Raw genomic sequence first — 13537 nt, 5'->3', positions numbered from 1 at the left:
TGTGTGTGTGTGTGTGAGAGAGAGTGAGAGAAAAAGACAGAGAGCAACATAGACAGATTAGTGTAAGACAAGGTGCCTAGATTGATGGATAATTGTAGACATGGATGAAGAAGGGAAGAGGGAGAGAGAACAAGGGATGTGAAGTGTGAAATCCTGGATAAGTACACGCACACACACTCTCACACATACACACACACATGTATGCACTCCTGCTCTGTTGACAATGCAATTCCTTCATCTGACCTTTGACCCCTCCCGTGTGACCTCATGTCATAGGACCAGATTCTAGTTAGCCTGGAGGGACATGGCTCTCTCTTGCTCTCTGCTTTACACGCACGCACTTTCTCTCTTTTTCCCTGTCACTTTCTCTTCTTTACCCGACACCCCCTCATCCTCCTCTTCCGCCCCTCCATCATCACAAAACAACAAAAAATTTAACTTTTAAGTTCCTCTTCCCTTTCCTCTATTGGCTATCGAAAACGGGTCAGCTGACGGCACCGGAGTGGGAGGTCGTGGTCGGGGGGAGAGAGCTTGGGGAAAGGGGTGAGGGGGTGAGAGTGTGCTGAGAGAGAGAGGGAGGAAGTAGGGAGGAGGAGGAGGTGGGGGGCTTTAGCATTCTCCTCTGGTATTTTTCTGTCTGTCATTCTTTCTTTCCTTCTTTCTTGGCCCCCCTCTCGCTCCGTGGATGGAGACACGGTTATCAAGGCTCTCTGGGGACAGACAATATGGCCCAGACAATGGCCTCCAGTCCGAGGTGGTGGTGGTGGTGGTGGTGGGGGCCGCGGGAGAGAGTAAGCAAGAGATAGAGAAATAGAGAGAGAGAGAGAGAGGCCGGTATAGGGCCACAGGGGAAGAGAGGGGCAGAATGCCGCATTAGTTTGCGGAGCACGGACACTCTACTCAATTACTCCCTCTCTTTCCTTTACAGAGACACACACACAAACTCTCTTTCCTGAAACACACACACACACACACACACATACATACACCACTTTAATCTCACCCTTTTAAATGAAGTACAGCGACACTTACACTGGAAGCCGCACTGCTCACTTAAATCGGAAACAAGTTTTTAATCACCACACCGCGAAAACTCGCCTTTCAAAATAAAAGCCCATGATTATTAAATAAATATAAGGAAACTGAGGGGCAGAACGCGATAAGTATAATTCTGTATTCTCAAATATTTTTTTTTAAATCAGAGGTATCCCCTGGAAAAACATTTGAAGTAGCAGTGATGTAATAATTATTATTAGGCTGCTTTTTACTGTTGTGCAGGGTCAATGTCATTCTAACCACTTTATAAACCAGTTGGATTAATCTTAAACAGAGCATTATATTTTCATAATGTGATAATTATTCTGATATAAAAGTTAATTTGAAAAAAAATATATAAATACAATGTATTCTTTGCAAGAAGTATCTGAAATATGAGCAGACAATAACACTCAAGTATATATCAAGTGCCTTAAAGCTGTACACAAGTATAGTATGAGACTGAATGTAGTTTTACCACTTGAGATAAAGTGTTTGAACAAATAAAAAATATTGTTTGTCTCAATGAAATTCAGAAAATAAAAATCCCTCGGGCTGTTGATGCCGTCCTTGCTGCTGAGTGCGACGCCAGTAATGTCAGATTGGATCAGACTGCGTCCTGCTTAAACTGGTCAAAGTGTTGACACATCTACTGGTGACTGCCGCCGCCGCCGACATCACCCCCCCCCCACAAACTTACTCACACACACACTAATAAACGCAGAAGACAAATGGAGGGGTGTGAAAATCCACCACTGCCTTAACACCACTTCGACACAGACCTCTTCCTCACCCTCACCCCCCCCCCCCCATTTCTTCCCCTCCACCACTCTCACTTTTCTGTAAAAACTCCGCTGATCCTCCTTCCACCCCTTCTTCTTCCTCACCATCGGCAAGGAATGTGTCAGTTTGACCACATCGTTTCTTTTCCCCCTTCATCTCTTCACCCCCCCCCCTCCCCCTGCCACAGCAGCCTCCTCCAAATGTCTCTCTTTTCTCTCCCCCTCGTTTTCATCTGCGTCCCGGTTGCTTTTGCATCCCTCCGTTTCTCTCCATGGGCAAATTTCTTTTCTGTTGCATGAACAGATGAGGCCGTGTTTAGCAAAGGCAGCCTGCTTCCCATTATTTTCAGCTTCAGCTGGAAATTTGTATACAAAGCCGAGCGCCAAGAAAACTAAATAAAAAAGCGCTTATTATCAAATGAATAATTAGTATAAAAAAGCTACAAGACAAAATAAGAGAATTGATTATAGAGAACAGAAGAATAACGTCTTTAACAGCTTAACAAGTTGACACAAATTGTAATCGCATGACTTTTGCTGCCATAAATAAATGGAGATTAAAATTGCATGTTTTAAGCTTCCGAGAAGATCACTCATATGCCACAAACAAATTTTGCCAAAGATGAATTCTCGCTTCTACAAAAACAAATCTGAAATAAATAAAATACAACCTGTCATCCAAAACTGTTACAAACTTTTCTTCCTCTGCTATTTTCCATCAAGCCTACATGGGTCTAACTGAATTTTAACAATTGGATGATTCAGGAAAAAGAGAAGAAGAAGAAGAAGAAGAAGAAGAAGAAGAAGAAGAAGAAGAAGAAGAAGAAGAAGAAGAAGAAGAAGAAGAAGAAGTGTAGAAAAGTTAAAGAAGAGGAAGTATGATGAGAATAAGAAGCACGGGTGAAGGAAGCGAGCGGGCACTTACAGAGACGCAGGAACGGAGAGCATCGCGACCACTGAGGCTGAAGCATACACACACTGGCGATGCATGCATTGGAAGATACCCTCCTCTTACTTGCTCACTCGCACACATACATCCATCCACATACGAACACACTCCCTCTCACACACACACACACACACACATACACCCACACACGGCCAGAGCCACAGTGATGGAGTGCATTACTGGAAAGCAAGAGTTTTAAGCGCTCTCCTCCTAAGTCATTGTAATCCCTGCATTTATCTCCATACATTCTGCTTTTCTGTGTAATCCTTTAAATTTTTAATTCCTCCTAGCTGTTGTTATCTTATTTTTTTTTCTCTCCCCCCTCTCTTCAACCACTTTGCCAGATTGAACGCTTTATTAAAAACACATTTTTGCCACATCTAAATGTGTTCTTAATTCAGCAGGGGCCCCTGAAATCCTCCCAATCCCACCCCACCGACCCCAGTTTATCTCGGGGAAAAGAAAAAGATTAGTTTCATCGTGGGGCAAAACAGAGCGCTACTTTAATACAATAAAAGTCAAGCAGGCGACGGAGGAGGGGTGAGTGTGTGTGTGTGTGTGTGTCAGCGCTTACATACATGTGAGTGTGTGTGTTAGTATTAAAACGATGGGTATTATAACATAATCTGTCTTTGCAGCATTAGCATCAAACAGCCATTATTTCAAAGGCAAAACCCCTTGTGTTGACAGTGTCGGAAAAGGGACAAGGTTAGAGGGCTCACACCTATAAATGACGCACAAACATCAGAGCAACAGTGAGATTACTATTAGCATAAGGCAAGAATAATAAAAAAAACAACAACATGCAGATAATGTACAATAGGATTAATGGGGGTTTGCATGTGTTTACTTTGGATTAAAAAAATCCAAAGTAAACACATTAAACACATTAAAAAGGCAGATAAATCAATTGTAAAAGCGGCTGAGCAGGAGGAGAAGGTGTAAACATTTAAATATCATGTATTGTCCCCCGTTTTTTCAGTGTTTAAAATTAAAAATAAAATTCCCTGCATATTTTTGACTTGTTGACAGCTCGTTGAAATGTTAAGCTGATACAGAGAGAGGCTTTAAAAATAGCTTGACGGGGTAAAGCAGAAGTAAAGAAAGTTGTGGTGAGCAGTGGAGATGAGATGATGAGGATCGCACACAAACTGACTCACAAACACACCTCTCTTTCTGTGGGTGTGTGTGTGTGAGAGAGAGAGCGAGAGAGTGTGTGTGTGTGTGTGTGTCTCTTTTTTTCTTTTCAACACAGTTTGTCTATGGAGGTTTTGAGTTGAATGAACAAGTTGAAGTCAGGAGGGACGGAGGGGGATAAAGGGAGTGATGAATGTCACTGCTGGGACAAACACATGTATGAACTCACACTCCGACACACACACACTAACATACACATAATTGCTGCTTTGCATATGGTATCACTCCCAAAGCATAGAATCAATCATCAACTCTTAACAACACACACACACACACACACACACACACTCCATACTCAGCCAACTCAGTGAGACAGTTCACATGCTCAACACACATACAAACATTTACAGACTCCTCTTAAACACACATATCTTTCTCCTACATCTGTCCTGTCCTCTGTCTCTGTCATCTCTCCGGTTGTGAGTGAGTGCAGGAGTGTTTGTGTGTGTGTCTGTGTGTGTGATAGAGAAAGAAAGCGTCACGTACCTGTTACACTCCTGAGGTAGCTCAGGCTCAGTGAGCATGCTGGAGTAAGGGTCCGTCTCTCTCGACAACAACAACATAAAACAGTCCCACAGCGCTCAGATGAACAAGGTTAGTCTCCCAAAGACAAGACGGGATAGAAGTGCTCCTTCAACCTCTCCAACGCACTGCTGCTTCTCTCTCTCTCTCTTTCTCTCTCTCTCTCTCACCCTCTCTCTCTTTACTCACACACTTCCAGCCTCACACCCTCTCTCTCTTTCTCTCTCTCTGCCTCTGTCCCTCCTCTTCTCCCTCCCTGGCTGTAAGCTGGGAGATCGAGGCTCCGTTCTTAAAGGGCCAGCAGCAGAGCCTCTGTCGCTCAGAGTGTGTGTGTGTGTGTGTGTGCGTGTGATTTTGTGTGTGAGAAAGAGAGAGAGGGAGCAGAGGGAGCAGAGGGGAGGGGCCATTTGACCAGAGGGCTCATCACTCCCAGAGTGTAAATGCTGCCCCCTTCCTCAAGTCTCTCTCTCTCTCTCTCTCTCTCTCACTAACACACACACTGTTTTCACACACTCCGAGAACGGTCACACAAGCCCATGTCCACTCTATTATGCTGTACACCTGAGGTTGTATTGGGACCAATAAATCTGTCTATCCATCTATTTATTTGTGTACACACGCGCACAAATATATATATATATAAATAATATATATATATATATATATATAAATAATTTCAAAAGTTGGTTCTATATTGCAAACTTTTACACAACACGATGTCAGTTGAGTTAAGTCCCTTTCTATCGATGGCGGGTAACACAAATGTGATACTTGGAGTATTGAGACTGGGTTTCTATGGCGACGCTCCCAGAAATAATTCTCAATTCAGTCGATGTGAGTGGGAATTAAAGATTTCCTTCCGCTGCAGCTTCACAATAAACTTGTTTAACCGGTTAGACACTGGTTTGACTTGTATTATAATATATATTGATGGGAAACACATTGGTGGTAATTTAGCACTCAGGACTGACATGTTAGGAATTCAATCATTTCATTCGGTCGCTGGCGTACCTGTGTGTCACTAACCCACCTGCCTGCCTGCACATTACTGTAGTCGGCAGCCGGACACACATACACCACTGAAGCAGATATGATAGTCAGAAGTTAGCGAGCAAATCATGGAAAAGTCGGCCTCTAGCAGTTGTAAGACAGTGCACGTTTTGGGGACGTAGCTTTGACAAGAGGGTTAATGAGAGGGGTCTGTTGCATATATTTGTGTAGCCTTCTCTTGCTTGCTTTTCCAGGATTGACAACCCTAGATTTAACTTCTCCAGTTTTCTAAAAGAAATGCAATGAGGAGAGGTGAAATTGTTTGACAGAACATCTGCTCAAAACCAAATAAAAAATTAGACACAAAAATCACAACAACAAAAGCCGGAGATTGTCTACTTTCAGATGTTTGCAAATGTTTGTAATTACTCTGCAGCCTAGAAACTTAAGTGTTAAACTAACGTGGGCAGAACAAAGACAGGAGAGGTTCAAAATAAATGAATTTTAGTACATTTTGCGTTGGACTCATTCATGCTGAGTTAGTTCCCTGTTGTTGTCGCAGCCTCACACACACACACAAAAACAGTGGATGTACTGTAGAACAAACCCTGAATCGAGACCAATAAAGAGTAAAAATGCTTTCAGGTGTAAATTAATGATACAGAACACATTTAAGATGGTTAAATCACTATTCTGCTGCATTCAAACAATACCAATAATGATTAACTGATTATGTAAAATTGAACAAATTCATGTTTAAGAGAAAATTAAATTATCTTTGTCAATCTTGAGGTGAATGGTACAATGAAAAGTCAGAAAGTCGACCTTCTTTATTCATCCATTTCAACATATTTGTACCATCATAACCTTTTCTTTCACTTTTCCCATTATTACGCTTGAATATGTTTTTTTCTCAGTTTTGGAGCCATTAGTTTATACTAAATGGGTGTTAATCTTACTTTTCTAAGGCTTTTACTAATGCAGAACAATTGCAAGGACAAGTGATGCAGGAATCTGAAAATAATGCACACGCTCCAGCCTATCCGAGCTAGTTCTTCTCCAGGGCCATATTATAACAAATGAGACGGAATAAAAGCTTTAACAGACTTTAATTTCCCTTCTTTCTTTCCCCCCCTTTGTTTTGATGCGGTTTGATTCTGCTACATGGAGCAGTTTTGTTACGAGAAGACAGCTGAATGCTTTCAACAGAACATATGCTGAAGCTCACACGCATGAATAAACGCACGCACACAAAATACACATATACAAACTGGCTAAAACCTTCACAGATCACCCACACCCATTGTGTCCCCAGGTAGACGTACTGTATATGTGTGTCAGTAGTGCATGCTGCTTTCAGCCCTTAGTGCTGTCAGTCACTATTAAGGGTGTGTGGTCTGCATGTCACACATACGGCCAATCCAGCTATTGTTCTGGTGAGCACAGAGAAAAGCAGAGTTGACAGTCTGCCACTTCTGTGATACTTAAACACACACACACACACACACACACACACAGACGAAGGAGAGAAAGCGAGTCTTGTCACTCTACCTACTATAGACAAACAGACACCTTCTGTACAGTCTCTCACACTCACTCTCTCACAAACACACACACACACACACACATACACACACACTTCTTTCGGACTATTGTCAGATATTGACAAAAATAATCTAATCACAGAACTCTTTTGGAACTTTCAACCATATTAAAGTCTTCTTTTGTCTAGCTGCTACTTAAAAGTTGAATGAAAGTTTAGTCTTTAAGTTGGAAACGGTATTTTTCAAAATAGTCTCAACACAGAAGACCAATTAATCCATTTACCCTTTCCAAAAATGGACAAGCCCTACACCTAAAGTGCTCAAAAGTGGACATTTGAACAAGTGGAACCAAGGTTTCATCAATCCTCATATGTTGCCACCCTGTGCAGAGGCATCGTGTCCAGATCAATGATAACTTGTTAAAATCTGACATTGAAACATTTGGACAAACTACCAGGGGTAACAATACCCAAATAAGTCAGGTGACAACAAAATGTGAGGGTTTGATTGAAATATTTCACCCTATTGAAAACATTTTATAGTTTCCACAAAGAATAAAAAGAAGCTGATATTTGTGATAGTGTTACACAATGTGCAGCAAGTTCTCTTTTCCCAGCGTAAATCCACATGAAGGGCAGTTAAAAGGAATCTCTGCCGATTATACTCATCAAACGGCTGTTTGCAGGTCTTGGGGAGAACCACAGCCTTTTTGCTGTGATAAAGTCTTTTGTGGCTGCAGAGGGAGCTGTGTGCGGTCTGATAAACTGCCTCAAGCGATGTCACTTGAATCAGTGTTGGTTTTTGTCTGAAGACTACGATTTTGAAAATGAGTTGGGAAGAAGTGAGCTTATCAGACCTCGATAGTCTGTTGCTCATTTCTGCTCGAGCCTGGAGGTCTGAGGCTACATTCGCCGCCGCTGACAGAATACAGCCAAATGTCCAAACGGAACTGAAGAGCCATATTGTGGGTAATGCTGGCACAGTGATTTGACTCGAAAGAATAATGCATGGACCTAATGCTAGGTCTATAAGTGCGGAAGGTCATCTCACCTCAGCACCCTTCCGATATGCTCACGTATTCTCAATCAATATTTGTAAGATGTTGTTTTTTGTCTGGTGATAGTTATGTTAAAAACCATTACAAACCAGCCTGCCGGGCCAGTAGATGGCAATAATGTCTACATCAACAATCCCTCAAATACCAGAGTTGAACGTCGTGGTCTCACAAAATTTAGCTGCAAACTTGTAATTAGCACTATCAAATGTAGATAAACCGGTATATAGCCACCATTGTTTGTTTGCATTGTATGGACACACACATGCACAGACTGAGGCGACATCCACATCCATGCCGATCCCCCCCCCCTCTCTCTCTATAAGACAGCGATATGAACATGTCAATGTCACCAACAGTCAGTTGCATTAGATTTCTATTTAACCTAATCTAATTCATGGTCAAATAGAGAGAATACACTGAGACGGCTAAATCTAATCACATTCCTCGACTTAATTGAGCCCCGATTGGAAACGCCATCTCTCCTTGACCCTGTAAACAGCTGCAAAACCAATGATAACCTCATTTGTGCATTACAGAAACTTAATTTCTTCATTATGCGGCTGAGTTGGCGGCGATCGGTCAACATAACGGAGCAGCGCTGACCTGGGCACACCCCTTGCCCTACACTCCTTCCCTTCAGCAGGGCGTGGCAAGAGCGGGGGAGAGACTTGAGTTCGTCATTACCATGTGAACAATGGGTATGAGTAGTGAGTAGTGGTCTTCACAATTTATTGAACTGAAGCCAGGATTAATTAAGTCTGCACAATGGATTCTTAAGTGGAAACATGGCGAACCAGGGGACGATGTAAACGCATGACAATGAATGTGAACGTCGGTGGACAGAAATGTTTTTTATGAGATTATATCAGTTAACCTGAGCTCAGGGTTTTTTAGCTGCGAAGAAAGAGTAAGTGACTGGATGAAGGGGAGAAATCTAAAGAAGCATGGTACATAATTTACCAACCTCAGGTGTAAGCTAGCTTCCGCAGTTAAAATGTTTTGCTGAGGAAAATGAACAAACGAGGCCAGGTATTATGATCAGCGAGAGAAAAGTGACGAGAAAATAAAAAGGGAGCGTTTCACCTGGGCTGAAACAAAAGAGGCTTGTTAAGTGATTAATGGGTTCATTATCAGAGTTGTGTTTTTTTTAGGTTTTGGAAAAGCCAGGAGGGAGGAGACACAAGCTAGATGGAGGGAGAGGAGGCCACTCGTACGAGGACAGGATATGCATGTAAGCACAAGCAAACACACACACACACACACACACACACACACGCACACGCACACGCACACGCACAGACTCGACATGCCATCACAGAGAGACGGAAAAAATACACATAAGGAGCAACAAATATCCACAGTGCAGCACCTACACATACACATGTTCATGTAAAAACAAAACTACACACACTCATTCACAAACACTGGAAAAAACATGCACAAAAGCAAGTACGTACACACAACACACACACACACACACACACACACACACACACACAGTCCATTACAATGAAACCGTTGATGGGAGGCCCCTGTGTCAGGACCCTAACAGCTGTAGTGCATTAGGGGCCGACCATGAGCAGGGGCAGGGAGAGACCGGTAGTAAACAATCCCAAACACTGCAGACACACACACACAGACAAACACACACACACACACATATAGCCACACACATATCCCACACATTTTCACAAACATTCCGCACCATATTATGCAAATTTGGAGAAACACACTTTGGGCACAATGTGGCAAATCAGTAGTTATGGACCTAAGAGTGTTTTCTGGGGAAGAGCAAGATCACATCTAGAAAATGACAGTTTGCATTTAAATTGGAGAGAAATGAGTGTGCTAGGGTTTGCTGAATATTACCGTTCGGACAGAGGAGCTCAACATTTTTCAATGTTTTTTTTTTGTTGAATTTGAATCACAAGCATTCACTGCTAGACATAAATGTTGGGACATTGAGTAATGAATGGGTAATTGAAACTGATCAATGGTTCGTCTGTTCAGTGGGATTGTTTGGTTGATATTTATGTTTCCATTAAGATTTTTTGTGCACAAGATAAAAATGCACAATAATTACACACTCAATGATGCTCAAATTATTTTATAACTGGATCACTTGTATGACCGACCCATGTTCACTTTATCCATTAGTAAACAAGGCAGACTCATCTCAGTCTCACAGTCCAGTGGCTCTTAGTAACCAGGGTGCTGTTTCCAAGGTCAAGAATGAACTTTAAAATTTTGAAGGAAAAGTATTCTGATCATATCCATGTTATTAATTTTAAAAATGTGTAATTACTTGGAATTATTAACATGCTCCAATGTTCAGAAAACAAATCACTTTCCTCACATTATCCATTGCTGCAGCCCCTCTGTTCAGCCTCTGTCTGAACAGCTTGGTTATAGCTCCTTTTTCTTTAAAGCCCCCCTCCCGATAAAGCCAAGTCTGCTCTGATTGGCCAGGAGGCCCACTCTGTTGTACTTGGTTAACAACTACCAGTGCATGTAGGAAATGTAGGCTTTCACTCTCGCTTTACCTGGCTTTGCAAAGGGGTGTGTCAGACTAGCTGCGAGGCATCTATTATGCAAATGTGCAGAATCGTGATGTCACGACTCCCCAGAAGTATCGGCTGGACTACTGATGAGAAGTTAAGGATCTTCAGGAGCAGTGTTTTCTGCGGGGGCGAAGCAGACCTTGTGCTTTTTAATTTTGCTAAACCTTCATAGTCACCATTAACCTTCAAATCCCACTAGAGGAAAGAAAAACAGAATAAGCATCATATCCCTCCTTTAATGATAAATGCAATACATTTTTTGATTTATTTAAGTGTTTTGTAGAATTGTCCACCAGCCTGCAGCAAGATTGTTGTCTACATTGTACTTTACACGGAGTGAGCTGTCAATTTAACCAATTCCCCAAATGATCCATTGCAAAAAAGTGGCCTGTCTCAGCTGGCATGCAATTCCAGCTTTTGCCTTTCCAGTTGTGGTCTACAGCAAAGGGTACTGCTCTTCTTACACCATTTCACAAGAAAGCTACTGTGCCATCAAATAAAACCAAGCAGCTTAGTATGGCTCCATGGAGAAATACTTCAGTTTGTTCCACTGCTGCTACTGCTGTTGCTGCTGTTATTCTGAAAATGTGCCCTGCTCCCTCAGGATGAGCTACCAGTGGAATAACAGTGGCCTGAGTAAAGCTGACATCATGCACCCGACAGTTAGACTTCTGGCACCCGTGGCAGCTTATGTGAGCCACCATTAATACATTAATGACACAGAGACACAACAATGGAAAGAAAGCCAGATGGAAAACTTGACTAGTGTCTGAAGAGATGCCTAACTTCTACCGACAAGTCGCATGCACCACACTGAAATACGTTCAAAACATGGCGGAGCAGAAAAGCTCCAGAAACAATTGTGACGTCTGAGCTATTACTCTGCAAATCTATGTTTTGAATGGAGGCCAGTAGCTTGAATGCCACCCCTCTCCATGCCTCGCATCTCGTCACAGTCTCAGGGTGAGCTCATATATCAATACCTTTGGCATCTTTCCCTCTCTCTCTCTTTCTTTCTGTCTATTCTCCTCTTCCCTGGGAGTGGAGAGGCCAGCGTGGAGAGGCACAAGCCCCTGTGAAGTGGCTTTATCGTGGGGAGACACGTGCAGGCGGAGGACCCCGTCTGAAGGCTGAGTGGCAGGCGGCAGAAGCCATTAAGATAGAGCCGCTATCTCTTGCTGCCAGGGCCCGCTTAATACAGGCGGGAGCTCAGGACGCTCTCTTCTACACACACACTCAACACACACACACACACACCTTCTCTCCAGTGGTACTTGAACTGACATGCGGTGACATGGATGTAGACATGTGCGTGTTCATTTACACTTACAAGCAACTCTCTCGATCTCCCTGTCTCCGTGTGTCTGTCTTGAGTCTTTTCCTTGTTCCAAACCCATCAATCCCTGCCTGTGTAAGGGAGAGAAAAAAGGAACAGATAAATGGGCAGGTAGAGAGGCAGGTACCACAAGATGGACAGACAAATTGCTCCGTCTGCCACTTTCACCACCAAGGTATAGTGGTGTCAGTGTTGTGAAAAGCGCACATCAGATTGACTCTTTTGGGATATGCAGGTGTGCGTATAAAGGGGCTTTCAGATGGCGAGCTGCAAGGTCGAGGTCAGCGGCAAGGAGCCTTCACATAAGCCTGGTTGGTGCAGCAGCATTTATAACACCGAGCTTCCAGGAAAAATCATAATTTGCCATTATTTAATTGATAAATACATAAATAAAACATGTGTGGCCGTCGCTGGACTGTGAGTTATCAATTATACAATTTGAGAAACTTAAATGATTGGCAGGCGTACCTGTCTGCCACTACCCAAACTACCTGCCCGTGCACACCCTGCCCGTGGTCTCACTGTGCATGAATCAGCCGTAGAGACACAGAAGCACAGACAATAGCCAGAAGTTCACATGTTCAGTATTTTTCTGCGTAATCTCGCTGACAAACAAATATACAAACAAAGCAACGGTCTTGGGTGAAAAAAAAAGATAATTGGTAAGCAGAGTCGCAAGTAGATGTTAATTTCTTATTTTTTAAGATTTTTTTTCAAGCATTTCACATTTATTGACAGGACAGTTAGAGTGAACTTGGTAAACAGACAATGGGAGAAGACCCAGTGTAAAGGTTAGAACCGAATCTACAAACCTGCCGCTGCATGAGGGTTTAAGCCCTGTATAAGCTATGTGTTAGTTTTTTTTGGCTCTTTAGAAAGCTCTGCAACTTGTTTCCCTCTGTGTTTGTGTTTAGCTACCAATTCCTCTCATGTATCCATCAGAGAGAAAGTGTAATCCAAGTATTTATAACAATTTTGAACTAGTCCTTTAAATGTACATCTTTCCCCTTGACAATAATGGAGCTATACACTGCTGTGTTCAAAACAACAACAATTTTGTTTAGCAGAAAAGCAGTTCCAGTGAAAAACCAAGGTCTGCTGGCTATCAAGAGTAAAAGGTTATTATATTCAGGGAGACCGTGAACCAGCACATGAAATTCCACTGACATCATTGCTTTGGGTTTGAGGCAGAAATCTCCTGGAAACGTCAGCATTTCATGGCTAAAATTCATATAACAGTAACCGATAAGGTATGTTTTTGTGAATTGATCCTATACTTACAAAAAGATGAATTACAAACCTTACGTAATAAGGCTGTTTGAGAGCGCCTGAGAATGTGGCAAAATTTGGTTTGTATGAAAATCTGATTTTGAAGAATTTGGAGATCGACCAATTGTAATTCGACATCCCGATGCAAGTTATGATGTTGGTTTAGTTAGTTTTTTCATTTCTCCGGGTCCATTCCTTCATTTGTCAGGCTCAGTAGCAGAAGTCAAGGTTCTTGACTGATTCTCAATGTTACTGGATGTGGACTGTGTGTGAGTGTGTCCGAGACCTTTCACCC

At 42.5% G+C, this 13537-nt stretch overlaps 1 protein-coding gene across 9 annotated transcripts in view; it reads right to left on the bottom strand.

Annotated features, from left to right (window-relative positions):
- Positions 1 to 4716, bottom strand: part of sox5 (SRY-box transcription factor 5) — an 85662-nt gene extending 80946 nt beyond the window's left edge. For all 9 annotated transcript variants that reach the window (XM_062382803.1, XM_062382804.1, XM_062382808.1 and 6 more), the window contains exon 1: positions 4450 to 4716. In XM_062382803.1, the coding sequence (XP_062238787.1) occupies positions 4450 to 4526 (77 nt within the window). In that variant the 5' untranslated portion in view covers positions 4527 to 4716. The remainder of the gene's footprint in view (positions 1 to 4449) is intronic.
- Positions 4717 to 13537: the final 8821 nt, after the last annotated feature.

Source organism: Platichthys flesus, chromosome 23, assembly GCF_949316205.1.
Source record: "Platichthys flesus chromosome 23, fPlaFle2.1, whole genome shotgun sequence".
Lineage (NCBI taxonomy): Eukaryota > Metazoa > Chordata > Actinopteri > Pleuronectiformes > Pleuronectidae > Platichthys > Platichthys flesus.
Note: the sequence above shows the minus strand (reverse complement) of the source record. Positions and strands in the feature narration are given on the sequence as shown.